This window comes from Leucoraja erinacea, chromosome 28 (genome assembly GCF_028641065.1).
Source record: "Leucoraja erinacea ecotype New England chromosome 28, Leri_hhj_1, whole genome shotgun sequence".
Lineage (NCBI taxonomy): Eukaryota > Metazoa > Chordata > Chondrichthyes > Rajiformes > Rajidae > Leucoraja > Leucoraja erinaceus.
Window position 1 is genome coordinate 21,451,063 of NC_073404.1, and position 18,061 is coordinate 21,469,123.

The 18,061-nt window shown below is 42.6% G+C and overlaps 1 protein-coding gene across 2 annotated transcripts in view; it reads right to left on the reverse strand.

Moving 5' to 3' along the window:
* Positions 1 to 18,061, reverse strand: part of mtmr4 (myotubularin related protein 4) — a 112,523-nt gene that overhangs the window by 55,307 nt on the left and 39,155 nt on the right. For both annotated transcript variants that reach the window (XM_055658000.1, XM_055657999.1), the window contains exon 2: positions 2,213 to 2,286. In XM_055658000.1, the coding sequence (XP_055513975.1) occupies positions 2,213 to 2,227 (15 nt within the window). In that variant the 5' untranslated portion in view covers positions 2,228 to 2,286. The remainder of the gene's footprint in view (positions 1 to 2,212; positions 2,287 to 18,061) is intronic.

The following is an 18,061-nucleotide window of genomic DNA, read 5'->3' on the forward strand; positions in this document are numbered from 1 at the left end:
GATGATATTAGAATACAAAAACATAGGAGCAGGAATAGGCTCCTCAGCCCCTCAAACCTGTCCCACGCATCATCTCTTTTTTTTGTTTAGCTCAGTTTAGAGATACAGCATGGAAACAGGCCGACCAGTGATACAAGATACAAGATACATTTAATTGTCATTTGGACCCCTTGAGGTCCAAACGAAATGCCGTTTCTGCAGCCATACATTACAAACACATAGACCCAAGACACAACATAATTTACATAAACATCCATCACATAGCTGTGATGGAAGGCCTAATAAACTTATCTCTCCACTGCACTCTCCCCCCCCCGATGTCAGAGTCAAAGTCAAAGCCCCCGGCTGGCGATGGCGATTGTCCCGCGGCCATTAAAGCCACGCCGGGTGGTGCGAGGTCGCACACCGGGTCTTGCTGTTAGAGCCCCCGGCGTGCGCTCGCAGAGTCCCGCGGCCATTCCAAGCCGCGCGGGGCAGTGATGTAGGCCCCGCTCCAGGAGCTCTTCAACCCCGCAACTCGGGCGGGGGAAGTCGCCGTTGCGAGAGCCCTGAAAAGCGGTCTCCCTCCAGGGAGCCGCGGGCTCCCGGTGCCGCCGTCCACAGACCTGCCGTTGGAGCCTCCGACTCTCTGGTAGCGGTAGCAGCAGCAGCAGCAGCAGCAGCAGCGCTCCTCCACCGCTCCACCCGCTCCGGACTCGGCCAGCCCCGCGACGGCGACGGTGAGTCGTAGCACCAGAGTCCCCAGCTTCTTCCTGTTGGAGGCCGCTCCTCGTTGCGGCCCCAACGACAACGGAAACCCGACGAGAAAAGGTCGGGTCTCCAGTGCAGGGAGAGAATTAAAAAAGTGTTCCCCCCCCCCCCCCCTCCCCCCCCTACCCCCCACACACACACACCCCAACAAAAAATAACAAAAACTACATTTAAACACAGACAGAAAATAATAAAACGCGGACAGACTGCAGAGGCCGCTGCTGACCAGAGTCGCGCCGCCCACCGCACATTAACACTATCCTATCCACACTAGGGACAATTTATATTTATACCAAGCCAATTAACCGGCAAACCTGTACGTCTTTGGAGTGTGAGAGGAAACCCAAGATCTCGGAGAAAACTCACGCGGTCATGGGGAGAATGCACAAACTCCATACAGACAGCACCCGTAGTCGGGGTCGAACCCGGATCTCCAGAGCTGCAAGCACTGTAAGGCAGCAACTCTACCGTTGCGCCACCATGCTGCCCTTCTGTGGTATTTCCCCCAGAGTCCCAAATTCCAATCAAAAATGCATCTACTTTGTCTTTAAATCCAGCCTCCACAACCTTTGAGTGGAGAATTCCAACGAGATTTGCACCTTGCGCAAGAAGTTCCTACAAACCTCAGTATTAAATGACTGTGTCCAAATCTTGTAACAATGTCCCCTCATTCAAGATTCTCCCAATAGTGGAATAGACCTCAGCTATCCTCAATTTTTAATTTAATTAACTTATCATTTTGCTTGTCAGAATGGTCTTACATGTTTACTCATGATAGGGAAGGAAGCCAATCAGCCCACTTAATGTATGCTGGCTCCCAACAGAGTAATTAATTAGTTGAACATCAACCTTGTGTTTCCTGGTGGCCTTGACAGAAATCCGCAAGATCATGGAGAGAATGGGAGATTTCCACAAGACCAGGAATGAACTCGTAATCCTATAGTTGCGAGATGACACTATTAATTACTGTACTACTGTTTTGCCCTTTTCCCCTCTTTCACATTTTCCCCTCCCTCTTACAAAGACATTTAGCAGAGAGACAGGCTCTTGAAGCACCCATTTACTAATCCCATTTTATTCCTGGCATATAACAATAAATTTGCTCTAGAATCTACCACTCACCTACACACTGGGGGTTATCTAGTGGTCACATAATATACCAATTCACACTTTTCTGGGATATGGAAGGAAAACAGAGCACACGGGAGAAAAGCACGTGGTCGTAGGGAAAACGTACAAATTCACACAGATAGGACAGGATTGAATGCAAGCTGTTGAAACTACAAGGCAGCAGCTCCACTGGCTGTACCACCGTGCTGATCTCTTTCACCCTCTCTCCATTCACTTTGAGAAAAATACATAAATTTCTATCATACAGACATACATAACATCCTTAAAAGAAACTATCCTTAAACCAAGGAATGAAACTGGAGAAACCATAATTAAATCAGCCAGAACTTACAGTCTCTGTCCCCATGGTCTCAATCAATTTCGTCGTTAGGAAAGTTGTGGCTGTTTGTTCACTCCCAACGGTACCTACAAAAATGAAAAAAAAAAGTCATGTTAGTTAGCACCATACCCACAACAGCCATTAGTTTTCAATAATTGATTTTTAACAGTCCTCCATCTGCATCAACCACAGCTCAGTGCATCATATCAGGCTCTGTTTATTATCTCAAGTGGATGCAAATTAAAAATCCTACGGTATTATTCTGAAGAGCAGAGCAATTATTCCTGGTGACACAAGAAACTGCAGATCCTGGAATCTTGAGCAAAAAACAAAATGCTTGAGGAACTCAACAGGTCTGTTGAGGGAACGGACAGACAATGTTTCAGTCTGAACTATTCTTCAGACACGATCAGTCTGAAAAAAGGTCTCAACCAAATGTCCATTCCCTCAACAGATGCTGACTGAGCCACCGAGTTCCTCCAGCACTTTGAATTATTCCTGGTGTATTCAATAATATTTATTTTTCAACAACATTTTTAAACTGATCTCGAACAAAACAAATGCTGTGTGGGATCTTGCTTGTCTAAATTGGTTTGTTGCATTTTCTGTATTACAACATTGCTCTTGTGCACCTGAAAGGGACAAAAGAGACAAACACGAAAATCACTCTCTTCCTTCAAGCTTGCTACCTTAATTAGCCCTTTCCTATCATGAAATGAGTTAACTATCTTCAACTGGTTTCACTGCAAGTAGTATCGAGTGTTTCCATTGAACTTCAGAGTATTTATTTCATTATACAATTCTGAACAAAGTGGAAAATTGTGCTTAAAACAAGACTGTTTGGGTGTCAAGATAACTACCTTTCCCTCAGCATCAGTAAAACAAAAGAGCTGCATGATGACTTCAGGAAGCAGAGTGGAGCACATGGCCTGTATTAATGATGCGAAAATGGAAATGGCAAGAGGTTTCAAGTTCCTCAGTATAAACATCATTAATAATTTGTCCTGGTCCAACCAAATTGACGCTACATCCTAGAAAGCGCACAAACACCTCCACTTCCTCAGACAACAAAGGAAATTCAGCATGTCTCCAATGACCCATCAATTTCTATGGGCGCACCATGGAAAGCAGTCTCATTGGTCATATCGTAGTTTGAACTGCCCTGCACAAGATCATAATAAATTGTAGAGTCGTGAATTCAACCCATGAATGAAGAGCATCAAAAGAGCCTCAAGAACTGGTTTGACTGGACACAGAATATTGCCCCCAAAACTCCTGAAACAATGTCCTGTGCTGGGATGATCGATTTCGAACACACACAACCTCCTTTCTTTGCCCTGGACGCACCTCCAGCTGGGATTAATTATCCCTTGATGCCTAGTGACAATAATAGAGCAGCCAGAGCTACCCACAATGGAAACAGACCCCCCCCATGTTAGAAGGATTCTGATACCACACTTGATATTGAGTTAGCCTTTCTAATACCACCTTCAACCTTTTGTCCCACATTTGAAGCTGTAATTAAGTCTGGAGCATAGCAAAATGAAACACGTGCATCAGTCAGGAAATATTACATGACAACACTTGCCAATGACATACCAGCCATTCCTTTACTGATGTTGCGAAGATATGGATTAGGCAATAAACAGCTATATTCGAGGTCCTGTTTTTTTTTTTTTGCAGACAGAACACATCCAAGCAACTTTTCAGAGTCTTTTAAACCAGAGTAGGGGAATCAAGAATTAGAGGACATGGGTTTAAGGTGATGGAGGAACGATTGAATAGGAAGCTGAGGTGCAACTTTTGTTTTAATACACAAAGTCTATGGTCTATGAAACATACTTGAAGCACGTACTATCACAAAGTTTAAAAAAAATATTTGGACAGCTAGTTTAGAGGGATATGGACCAAATGCAGGCAGGTGGGACTAGTGTAGATGGGGCATGTTGGTCGCTGTGCACACGTTGGGCCGAAGGACCCGTTTCCATACTGTATGACTAATTGCACTAGACAACTCAACTTTCAAACTACAATCAAGATGTTATCAGGAGATCTGCACAATACTATCAGTCATTTCTTTACATCACCGGAATGAGGAGGTATGGAAGATGGGAAAAGTATCAATTATTTCCAGCTTTGTTTCTTTGATAGTACACTGTCCTTCTCTTACAGGCCAGTTGGTTTATTTAATACTGTGGTTGAAATGAATGCCATTCTCCAGGATCAAAAATGAACACTCACCAATCTTAAACTTTTATGCTCTTAAAACACAAAAGGAAAAAAAATGCACTTAAACTGGAGTTCAACAAGTGATGTCCCAAATATATTTTCAAACCATTGTCACTCCTATTAAAGGAAAGCCTATAAACACTGACTTTTCCAGCATTATACAAATCCATTGTTCCTTATTGATAAAAATCAAATTTAAAAATATGCATGTTTGCCATTTAATTTTTCACAGATTGTTATCTTTTATTGAAATTGAGAACATGCAAAATCTTGTAATCATTACTTCAAATTTAATCCAATGCCAGTGTCAGCAATGCCCGCTTCCAATGCAGAGGTTACAGAGACTAATTGCAATACATTCAATGCAATAACATTCCGGATAGTTTTTCATCACAAATTCTATAATATAAACAAATTCTACTATTCCTTCATCCTATGATCAGGTGGTTTTAAGTCTGCTAATAACATCTGTTTGGTCGGAAAGCAAGACAGCTTATTCCCAGGTGTTAGCAGGCAACTGAACCATCCTCTCACCAGTTATGTGTGCGGATCTGGTCGTCCATCTACCTCATTGAACAACCTTTTATCAGACTATATCTTGCACTAGCCTTTACCTTTATCTGTACACTGTGGAAGGCTTGTTTGTAATCATGTACAGTCTTTTTTTTTGATTGGATAGCACACTTTCACTATACCTCAGTACACATGACAATAATAAAGTAACCTAATTCCACGTTTCAAGACTGATTATCATCGTGCATCAGTAAAACCGAAAAGTTGTAATTTCTAAGTGTTTGAAATGAGAATTCTACTTTCTATTTTATTTCATAATGGGCCAGATAATCCTACTCATAGCTACAATTCACCATCACGTTAAAATCATTGTCAAAGAAATGATAATGTAAACCAGAAAGTTACAATTAGTTTAATTTAGAGACACAGCAAGGAAATAGGCCCTTTGAGTCTGCACCGACCAGCGACTCCCACGCATTAACACTATCCTACACACATTGGGGGCAATTTACATTTATACCAAGCCAATTAACCTGAACATCTTTGGAGTGTTGGGGAGGGGAAACCGAAGATCTTGGAGACAACCCTTGCGGTCAGAGGGAGAACGTACTAATTCCTTACAGACAGGCACCCACAGTCAGGATTGAATCCAGGTCTTTGGCGCTGTAAGGCAGCAACTCTACCCGCTGCCACCCAAAATTAAATGATAGCAAGTGTCATTTTTGAAAAACCCGAAGATTGCAGATGGGTAAAGTTATCCTGCAGTTAAGACATCAGAGATCCCGAGAAATTAGTTAACTGGAAGTCTTTTGCCAAGCCTCCATTTGAATTATGAATATACAGAAAGTATGTATTGGATAGTGAATTTATTGCTATCTTGTTAATTGTTTGATAAGAATGCTGACACTTATGTAAAAAAAGGTTGCATTGCTTCAGGAGCAGCAATAACACAGCACCATGTTTAGGTAATGAAGTATGGTGTTCTTATCTAGAGAAAGAATAATAGCATTTATCAGCAAATGGATTCAATTTTCAGCAATCCTAATTGGAAACTGTGAGCATGTTTCATTACGATCAGTTGTCAAAATGCTGCATGTACCAAGACAATGCAGGTGTCAAAAAGAGCTCAAAAGGTATGCACCAAATTATCAGCTTGTCAGGTCACTAATTTTAGAATAGATTGTTTTTATTCTATTATCTCTCAAATTACAAAATAGGCTATTTAGTTTGACTCCCTGATATTATGCATTAATCCTATCCCCCTCACTTTTTTCCTGTAATCTCTTCTCTTTCACATGTCCATTTGTATTTCATACACTTAATAATTTTCCAGATTTTTTTAAATGCTCGTTTAATATGATTGTTTGTAACATTAAAATGACAAAACTTACCATTGATGACAACCCTCTACTCATGCACAGATCTCCAATTGACCAATGATGTCATTATTGAGGGAACCTTTACAATTTTCCTATCTAGGCTAGCTTTCATGATGTATAAAATCCCCTTTGATGTTTCTGAAGAATTATTCCAGTTAATTACTTGGTCGGAGAGAAGCAGCAGCCAGAAGCAGCGAGAGCGAGTATCATTGCTGGAAGTAGGCAAGTCAGAGAGAAAGATGTAAAAAGAGTGCCAAAGGCCCAGTTTCGAGCAATTTACAAATTAGCCCTAAAGTAGTTGATTAAGTAACAGATAAAGAAGTGCAGCTGTAGCAGAGCAGCCTTGTTGAGGTGAAGTGCCTTGGTGAGTAAAGTGTGAGTCTTTGGCTCGAGAATCTTCGGCGAGGAGGCTGAGGCAAGAAGACTACACTTGATCGAATTTTATAATTTGTGATTTTTGCCCACTGAAGAAATGGCAGGCAAGTTAGTACAGTGTGTTTCCTGCAGGATGTGGGAAGTCAGGGACACCGCTGATGCTTCTGCAAACTACACTTGCAGAAATTGTGTCCAGGTACAGCTCCTGAATGAACATGTTGGGGAACTGGAGAAGCAGCTGGATGACCCCAGGGCCATCCGGGAAAACAAGAGTTTCCTGGACAAGACCTTCAGTGAGGTTGACACACCAAGGACCGGAGCAGCGCAGGTGGATGACTGTGAGAAAGAGGAGTAAACGTGGAGTGCAGGAGACCCCGGTGGCTGTACTTAATGAAAACAGATACACCCTCTTGGGAGCTGTCGGGGCAGACGACACTTCCAGTTTAAGGGGAGCAAGAGGCGACCGTGGCCGACAAGGGAAGTCAAGGACAGTATAAAAATAAAAGAGAAGTATAACATAGCAAAGATGAGCGGGAAGCCAGAGGATTGGGAAACGTTTAAAGAGGAACAGAAGATAACTAAAAAGGCAATACAGGGAGAAAAGATGAGGTACGAAGGTACGCTAGCCAAGAATATGAAGAGGAGGATAGTAAAAGCTTCTTTAGATATGTGATGAGGAAAAAAAAACTTAAGACAAATGTGGGTCCCTTGATGACAGAAACAAATGAATTTATTATGGGGAACAAGAAAATGGCAGACGAGTTGAACAGGTACTTTGGATCCGTCTTCACTAAGGAAGACACAATCTCCCAGATGTACTAGTGGCCAGAGGACCTAGGGTGTTGGAGGAACTGAAGTAAAGTCATAAGAGGCAGGAAATAGTGTTGGGTAGACTGATGGGACTGAAGGCTGATAAATCCCCTGGGTCCGATTGTCTGCATCCCAGGGTACTTACGGAGGTGGCTCCAGAAATCGTGGACGCATTGGTGATCATTTTCCAATGTTCTATATTCAGGATGTGTTCCTGTGGATTGTAGGGTAGCTAATGTTATCCCACTATTTAGGAAAGGAGGGAGAGAGAAAACAGGGAATTATAGAGCAGTTAGCCTGACATCGGTGATGGGGAAGATGCTGGAGTAAATTATAAAAGATGAAATAGCGGCACATTTAGATAGCAGTAACAGGATCGGTCTGAGTCAGCATGGATTTACGAAGGGGAAATCATACTTGACTAATCTTCTGGAACTTTTTGAGGATGTAACTAAGAAAATGGACAAGGGAGAGCCAGAGGATGTAGTGTACCTGGACTTTCAGAAAGCCTTTGATAAGGTCCCACATAGGAGATTTGTGGGCAAAATTAGAGCACATGGTATTGGGGGTAGGGTACTGACGGATAGAAAATTGGTTGGCAGACAGGAAACAAAGAATAGGGATTAACGGGTCCCTTTCTGAATGGCAGGCAGTGACCAATGGGGAGCCAAGGGAAGTGGTGAAAGCAGATACAATAGCAATGTTTGAGGTTTTTAGGCAAACAGGCAGGAGGGCATAAAACAGGTAGACAAATGTGCAGCTTAAATTGGTATCATGGTTGGCGCAGACATCATGATTGAAAATGCTGTCCCTGTGCTGTACTGCTCCATGTTCTAGATCACCAAACTAACAAAAGGCCAATGCTCTTTTTCACCAGCATCTATTTGGATGTTTATTAGAACAGGAGCTCCCACTCTTTTGAAAGAAGAACTTGCAATTGTTTTTATTTATAAAGAGTCAGAAGATCCAGAGTTAAACTGTGAACTGGCACAAGGCTACGTACATAGGTCAAATACCACTGCATTTCCAAAGTCAGTTAGAAAAAGTACTAAATTAACACATGTCAGTTATAGTGATGTATTAATTGCACCTCAAGAGTGTTCAACTTTGAGCACTATATTACAGACTAGAAATTCATGCTATTGCATATGGAAAGCAAGAAAAATCCTCAGTCAGATAGAGTGATACAGTGTGGAAATAGGCCCTTCAACACAACTTGCCCATACCGGCCAACATGTCCCAGCTATACTAGTCCCACCTATCCATATCCCTCCAAACCTGTCCTATCCATGTAGATGATCAAAAAAGACGCGAAACGTAACCGCCATTTTGTTAATGAGAGGCTCAAGAGTAAAATATGTCTCAAGGGATCAATAATCGAACCTTACCCTAAAATCAGTACAACGGATGTCGAATATCAATTCAGGAGGGAAAATAATGAACCTTAGAAGGCAGCTGCTTTACACCACAGTGAATAGTTGGAAAACTCCCACAGTTAAGACATTAAAATTAAATTCTTCATAAGTTTTAAAATGAATATAGATGGAGTTACTGGCTGGGATCACTTGCTTACAAGATGCGCACTGGTTTACACCGAAGAGACACCAATTGCTGGAGTAACTCAGTGGGACAGGCAGCATCCCTGCAGAGAAGGAATGGGTGAAGTTCCAGGTCAAAACCCTTCTTCAGGCACAAAACATCTCAACGCGAAATATCACCCATTTCTTCTCTCCAGAGATGCTGCCAGAGTTAGTCCACCATTTTGTGCTTATAAGATATTTCTGGTCAAATATTATTTGTGTGTTTTGCTATGTGCGTTGTGTTGCTTTGTCCACTGACACACACCACTAGATTTTTTTCTCCTCGGATATAACAGAATCAGAGATTTAGATTCCAGGATTGAATTATCCTGTTTAATATACAATAGTCATGTTCAATAAGCACCAGAACGCAGTACAGCATTAAGCAACATAAATATATACTTTCTATGGAATAACAACGTAATTGAATGTAATTCCTGGTGTACACTGGTCTATCCCCCCCCGAACTCCTTCTCCGCTACATAGACGACTGCATTGGGGCTGCTTCCTGAACCTATGCAGAATTCAAGGATTTCCATAACTTCACCGCTAACGTCCACCATGCCCTCAAATGCACCTGAACTGTCCAACACCACTCTCCCCTTTCTTCATCTGTCTCCATCACAGGAGACATACTATCCACAGGAGCACCCAGAGAAAACCCACACGGTCATGGGGAGAACGTACAAACTCCGTACAGATAGCATCTGGGGTCAGGATCAAACCTGGGTCTACGACGCTACAAGCCAAGAACTCTACTGCTGTGCCACAATGCTGAAATGTAACATCTGTCCTTATATCTCCACTCTCGACTCCATCCAGGGTCCCGGACAGTCCTGCCTGATGTCAGAGATTTACTTGCCCCTCCTCTAACCTCATCTGTTGCATCTGCTTTACCCGATGTGGGCTCCTCTACATTGCCGAGACACAATGTGGACTAGTCAACTGTTTTGCTGAACACTTGCACTCGGTCCTCCAAGGACTACAGGATCTCCCTGTTGAAAACCTACTTGGATTTTCTCCAAGATCTTTGGTATCCTCCCACACTCCAAAGATGTACAGGGGAGTAGGTTAATTAGCTTGGTAAATATAAAAATTGTCCTTTAGTGGGATCGTGTTAATGTACGGGGATCGCTGGTCGGCATGGACCCGGTCGGTGGGCCTAAGGGCCTTTTTCCGTGCTGTATCTCTAAACTAAACAAACTGACCTTTCTATCCTGCTCCGAAAATTGAAGGAACAGTACCTCATACGTCATTCGTGTAGCTTATAACTCAGCTGTATGAACGTTGAATTCTCTAATCTTAGGTATATTTTAGGTAACTCCTACAAACACCTCACTCCCTCCAATAAAAGTCTGTAAACCAACTCCACAGTTCTCAATTGTGTACCCCTCTTGGGCTCACACCTGCCTCTATCCAACAGTCGGCCTATCAGGGAATCTCCTTGCCCAAGGTTGGCCTATCAGGGAACCTCATTGCCCAAGGTCACCTGTTGTCGTCCCTCGTTTGCTTCCCCACTTCCGGTTACCCCACTCCTCCCCTCCACAATCAGCCTGAAGAAGGGTTCCAACCTTCAAGGTCACCCATTCATTTTCTCCAGCGATGCTACCTGACCTGTTGAACTACTCCAGCATTATGTCAATCTTAACTAAATATAATCATAGAACATTGGGACTAAATAACCCATGGCACAAAGCAAAATTCATAAAACTATTCTCCTGTTTTGCTTGTCTCAAAGCCGTTTGCCATAACTTTCGATCACTTCTGCCTGGGTATTTCTTAACGTTGATCACAAATTCAGCAAAATAAAACTGTTGTCTTGCATTGTCTCAAAGTCCCATTGTTTTTTGGGATTGTATCAACGTCATGCATAAAGCTGATTTTAGACTAACCACATCAATTACAGATACACAATTCTTAAAGCTGATACAAGAGATGATTGGCTGCGCAACATAAATAATTCTAGATCAAACAAATCCTAGAATGAATGTATTTAGTAGACCTATACAACAGGAATGATTAAAATCAATTTAAAACAATCAAAATTATTTCATGCCATGGACCATGTCCTTGCTGGGTGTTTCACCAGGATTAATGATTAACCAAATTGACGTTGGTTGCAGTGCACAGATTAACAGAACAGCTACCATTCTCTTTTTACTATATTTGTTACAGATGCTCATTCAACGGTATCGAAGTATTGAACAGAAGTTCAAGAAAAAAAATTGTTGGCAACTTGCTCTACCACATTAGTGTCATGTAAATTTAAATGGTTGGTGTTATTTTCTGTAGTAGAATCCATATGTCACTGACACAGCTTCGAGGCAGGTTACCTTTAACAGTTTAACTGTACCCTTCAGGTATCTAATTACATGGACCTTGTACAAAAATGGATTGTATAGGCAAAGGTTAATTGTTGATTGTGAACTTGAAAGATCAGAACCTATTACTTGCATCATTCAGAATGTCAATAAAGATGCATCAGCACTGTAGAAACTATCATCTGTGGAAGTTGGGACCAAACTAGAGAATTGCACGTGACGTAGTCTGGCACAGTGAAAGAACAGCTGTGCTACTCTTTCATACCTGCTCCTACTATGCCTAGAACAACTCTAATGGAGTGCCAATTTGGTGTATTAAAAAGTTACTAATTTTAGATCCTTATTATAATGTTTCTACTACTTCTAAAAAACTTCATTTTCTCTGCTGATTGACATTCCAGTAAGTAAGATTACTTTACTGGATCATGTAATCCAGTAGATCACAATTAATGGTGAACAGTTACATTCCCACGGTAATGTTTTAAAATAAAATCGGCGTGCAAAACCTCGATTGGTACTAAGATTTCTAATATTTAAAATGCTGTTTTATTCTACGCAATTACGATTAAACACGAATTAAAATATTTATTATCTTTCCTCATAAATCCAAACTGATGCTACAAACATCCTGCATTATAACAATTCGGCTACTCTCCTTAAATGCATCATAAATGTAACGTTGTTTCTTGCAGAACGCGTATCCAACGCAATCTGCCAAATATCGAACGACCCGGAATGTTTGCACTGCTTTCGTTTTGCGCCCACTATTCACAACCGCCAATTGCAGCAATACAACGCACTCTCGGATTAAGATCCTGCACTAATTATAAAAGTAGCGTGCACACTTACATTTATGCAAGCAAACAAATAAATGTAGCATCGATCAGTTTTAAACTCATCGAACAATCGGTTTCTGTAAAATTGCTCAACTTTAACCACTTCAAACGTTATTCTCCAAAATGGTTTAACTGCAAAGCCCAACCCGCAGACTCAAGCAGGCGTAGCCAAAGATCCTATAGCAGAGCTATCCTCTGCTATAGGATCTTTGGGCGTAGCTAGGAATCGCAGGACGTGTCAGATCTCCCGATTCCAGAACAACGTGTCCTACACGTGTAAACAGAACGTGAGCGACGTGGCCAGCTTGAATCGTTGGGTAACATGCTAAACTCTTCAAAGTTTCTATCGTCGGGACATTCCAGGCGTGGGAGGGATGTTTAAACATTAAGATGTCGCTGTTTTTGTGCATTTTGTTCGATTAGCTCCCAATTCTCTAAACTTCACGCAACTTTCCAGCACTGTCAAAGGTACGGCTCAAAAACTAGGTAGTGGTTTTTGATTGGCCATCATGCACATTTCCCCAAGCGGTTGCAAGATCGCCGATTCGCCTGCGACCAACTTGCGAATAACACACTACACGTAACGAATAGAACAAGGAAGACATCCCCTCCCCGTCCTGTCAGTAGGTCATGAACACTGAACACCAGACTGCAAATACACCGAGTCCCACAAACCTGAGAGTAATATTGCCACTTATACACCTAGCGTTTACTGCAGAAGTTGTTGAAAGTGATTTCGGCCAAATGGTATAGAACAGTACAGCAACAGGCCCTTTGGTGCAGATGTCTGTGCCGACCATGGTGCCAGTTTAAACTAATCCCAACACATCAATTTCTTGATGGGTTTTTGGCATGTCTAATTAACTTTTAAACGTTGCTGTCCTATCTACTTCCACCACGATTGCTGGTTGCTTGAAATTGTGTGTAAAAAACTTCCCTCGCAAATCTATTTTCACCCTCCTTCCCCCCCCCCCCCTTAATACTAGCACCACTACTGTGCCCTCTCTAAACCCCGCGTCTTTCCTGCCATCCGACAACTAGAACTGTAGGCAATACGGCAAATGTGGCCCAAACTTTTATCCAGTTGCAACATTACATGTCAACTTAGAATTTCCTGTACTTTTATTTGTGTATTTGTATTGGAGTACATGTGCCTGTAATCCTTTATTTTGTAGCTGTACTTCAACATACTCCTGCATATGACAAATAAACACAAACTCTGTCTTCAACACCAACCATGATGACGATTAAGCTCATCTCCAAACTCTTGGATTTTGACCATGGAGTTTCCACCTGGATTTCTTGACTGGCAGACCTCGGAGAGAATGGATCACATTTCCTCTATCCTGATGCTCATTGGCGCTTTTCAAGGTCTGTGCTCAGCCGAACCCCAACCCACCCACCCCACCCTCCTCCCTGTACACCATGATTGTGTGGTCAAGTTAATCCTCAAGTTTGCCAATGATACCACGATTGTCAGCCGGATCACCAACAATGACAGAGTAGGAAAGAGATCATAATTTTGTGTCATGGTGTCAGAACAGCCTAGCCCTTAATATCAGCTAGACATTAGAGTTTGTTACTGATCGAAGGTGCAATTACTAACACGAATATCGCAAATGTTATTTTACTTCGGCAGTTCCAAAGGTTCAAGGATGACCTTTCACACAGAGAGTATGGCGAATCTCTGGAATTCTCTGCCACAGAAGGTAGTTGAGGCCAGTTCATTAGCTGTATTTAAGAGGGAGTTAGATGTGGCCCTTGTGGCTAAAGGGATCAGGGGGTATGGAGAGAAAGCAGGTACAGGATACTGAGTTGGATGATCAGCCATGATCATATTGAATGGCGGTGCAGGCTCGAAGGGCCAATGCCTGCACCTATTTTCAAATTTTCTATGTTTCTATGACCTGCTTCTATTCCTGTCCTGTGGATATTAAGGTGGCAAATGAAGCCAATGAGAAACCTGTAAATTCAGCCAGAGATGAGGCATTATATGTTTTGCAAGGCAGTTGTTTATGCATGCCATGTCCACTCCAGAAATATCTCATATTCTCCTTTATTATTTTCAGTGATAATGGTTGAGAAATTCTACAAATGAGGAGTGATAAACAGCTTTTCCATGTTTTTGAGAAAAATGTTGGATTGCTTCCTTTGTCCTAGTGAACTGAGATGATAGCAGAGTCTCTATCAAGAGCCTGGTGTTGGATACAAGGTGCAATGTGGCCTGCAAAAAAAGAACCCCAATGGTGTTGGCCACATCGTTGTTACACAAGAAATTGAATGCTTCAGAAACATAGAGAGACCATTCGGCCCTTCGAGCCAGCACCGCCATTCAATATGATCATGACTGATCATCCAAAATCAGTACCCCGTTCCTGCTTTTATCCCCATGTCCCTTGATTCCATTAGCCATAAGAGCTAAATCTAACTCTCTTTTGAAAACATCTAGTGAATTGCCTTCACTGCCTTCTGTGGCGGAGAATTCCACAGATTTACAACTCTCTGGGTGAAATGTTTTTCTTCATCCCAGTCCTAAATGACCTACCCCTTATTCTTAAACTGTGACCCCTGGTGTTGGACTCCCCCAACATGGGAAACATTTTTCTTGCAACGAGCCTGTCCAATCCCTTAATTTTTATATGTTTCTATAAGTGAACCAAGCCTGCACTTCCTCAATAGCAAGAATGTCCTTCCTCAAATTAGGAAACCAAAACTGCACACAATACTCTCAGGTATATTCTCACCAGGGCCCTGTACAACTGTAGTAGGACCTTCTTGCTTCTAAACGCTAATCCTCTCGCAATGAAGGCCAAGTGGTAGTTGCTACAGGGAGGTTGCACAGCAGTCAAGGCACTCGTGGACCCTGGGCTGTCTGTCCCCAGTGTGTGGGTCGGGAGAGGTTAATCACCTGGTGTGGGTGTCTGGGTCTGGTGGTGGGGGTCAATCACCCGGTGTATGGGTCGGATGGGTTGAATCACCCCGTGTGTGGGTGTCGGTGTCCGGGGGGTTTCAAATCACCCTGTGTGGTGGTGAATTACCCAGTGTGTGGGTCGGGGGTCGAATCACTCCATGTGTTGTTCGGGGTCCGGGTGTCGGGTGGGTGAATCACCCCGGTGTGGGGGGCGGGGTCCGGTGCCAGTGCAGCGCGGTCAGTGACTCTGGGTGGGCGGAGGGACCAGACTGCCCCCAACTCTGCTGCAGCTGAGTTTGCCGTGTTTATGGCCCTGTGTATCCACAGCCCCTCTCCGCCCTGTGCTGCCGACCCTCAGCCCATTAGAGTGCGGCCGCACACGGGAAAACGGTGCGGAGGGCGGCCGTGGCCGGACAGCGCTGACCCCGGGGGGAGAGTGCAGGCAGTCCCGAGGGATTCGCTTCCTCGGCGGGCTGTCGTGGGCCGGTACTTGCCCTCAATCCGCCGGCATGCTGCTCTTTCGCAAGTCAGTGAGCTGCAGGGATTTTGCTGGTTTTCTCTCACGGTTGCCACTATGTCCACAATTTTTTGCAGCGCAGAAATTGACCACATTGGCGGTTTAACAGGTAAGAACGTACGTGTTCCGTGTGTTATTAGTGTATGCCGGAAGCTGCCTTGTACTCCAGAAGGATTGAGCTACTCCGTGCGTCAAGACTTTTGCCCTTACGTGCAATCCCCGTATACAGCGGAAATGGTGTGATAACTATAAAATGAGCACTGAAGTATCACACGCAGGGATATAGTGTTAGTGGACAGTACTGCATATCTAACAGGGAGGAGCTTTGTGCTAGTGAGAATGATTGCAGCTGCGAAAGAGAAGAATACCATGACAATGAGGGGGCCTGCAAATGGTCAGCAACTTGTTCTGAACATGATTTTCAAAATTGTTACAAATGTTAGAAGAGGCACCAGTGATGATTGTTCTAAATATTAAACCTTTACTATTAGGATTTGTATGTAAAGCAAAAGGGTCTCAATCCTAAACGTTGTCTATCCATGTTTTCCTGAGTTGCACCCTGACCTGCTGAGTTACTCCAGGACTTTGTTCTTTTGTGTATTAACCAGCATCTGCAGTTCCTTGTTTCTACAAGTAAATTCTCTTACAAAGATTGTGAAACTGCCATTGCAGTTGCGTATGAACCACATGATTCAAGTAGAAACCTGTAATACTTACACTCAATGCATATTTTCTTTAGGTGTGTTTCTTATCCAGCAAGGTTAATTTTACAACAGATTTTGCAAAAATAATCCCTTGGGAGGCATCAACTTTACGGGCTAGGTTTCAAGAGTTTGGTTCAAAGCTCAGAAAGATGCAAAATGTGTATGTAACAGTAGCAAGTTGACCAGCAATCTCTTTCATCATAGTACTTAGAGGCTGCTAAATCTTTGATTTTGAATATTGGAAGAATTCAGCTTTTACACTGCAGATAAAAAAAACATAAGACTGCTTTTCACAGGTGTTCACAAATTAAATGAAAGTGGTCCACACAATTGTCCTGCAGGAAAAATAGACTATAATATCAAGAGCCACAAAACTTTATTCACCAGATTTGGAGAGATGGTGACGGTGGGAGAAGGTTCTTCACAAAATGTTTATCAAATCTGATCAGATATTGTGCACAAATCTATTTTAATTTTATACAGCGCGGAAACAGGCTTTTTGGCCCACCGTGTCCACGTCAACCAGTATTCACCCCGTCCATTAACACTATTCTACACACGAGAGACAATGTTTACCGAAGCCAATTAACCTACAAACCTGTATGACATTGGGATGTGGGAGGAAACTGAAGCACCTGGAGAAAACCAACGTGGGCACAGGGAGAACTTACAAAAGCTGTACAGACAGCACCTGCAGTCAGGATCGAACCCGGTCTCTGACGCTCTAAGGCAGCAACTCTACCACTGTGCCACTGTGCTACCCTTAATTTTTTTTTCATCTAGAATAACATTAGCCAATGTATTTTCAAAATGTACATACTTTAAAATGCAAAGCATTGCTTAACATTTGTCTATATAATATTAATATGGTTAAGTCTGAAACCAGTTGCGTTTGGCATTGAAGCCACATGGGTCCCCTGCAAAAAGACATTTGAAACAGAACAAGGGAGTGTTACATTCATGCATTAAAATATGATCCACTCAGTTCCCAATAGGGTTAGTCTCCACATGATGCCACCAATTATTGTCCAGAAGGATGTAGTTCCTCAAAGAGCATATTTCCCAGCAGCACATGGCACTACAACTGCCAGAGCAAATTCCACAAGTTGGAGAACATAGAAATATATGTCAGGATACTCCACAATTGGATAAGATGGGGAAACTGTGAGATATAATGATGACAAAGTAGTCATGACTAAAACATGGCAGGAGTTAGCTGGGACACTATAAGCCACAATTGAGAATTCCTCAATTGTGTACCAATGCCAGGAGAACTTTAATGCCATACTAAATAAGTCAGGGTGAACAAACACCAAAAGTAAAAGCTACTTTCACACAGATCACCACCTATGTACCCTGATTCATATCATTGACATTCTACACACACTCCAACATTATGCCCTCAAATAGGGACTATTCTGAAACAATTCCTGAAATGAAGGATAGACACAAAATGCTGGAGTAACTCACGGAACAGGCAGCATCTCTGGAGAGAAGGGATGGTGACCTTTTCAACACACAAGGTAGTCACACAGAAGTGTGGTAGAAGAAATATCAGGAAGCACAACACAGTACCACATTGATGATAATTATACCCTTTGTTCACTGTGATAAAATTTTGTAGTAATGGTAGTGTGGTAAATATGAGCACTGCATTGTTTACAGAAACAACTGAAAAGAGTAGGG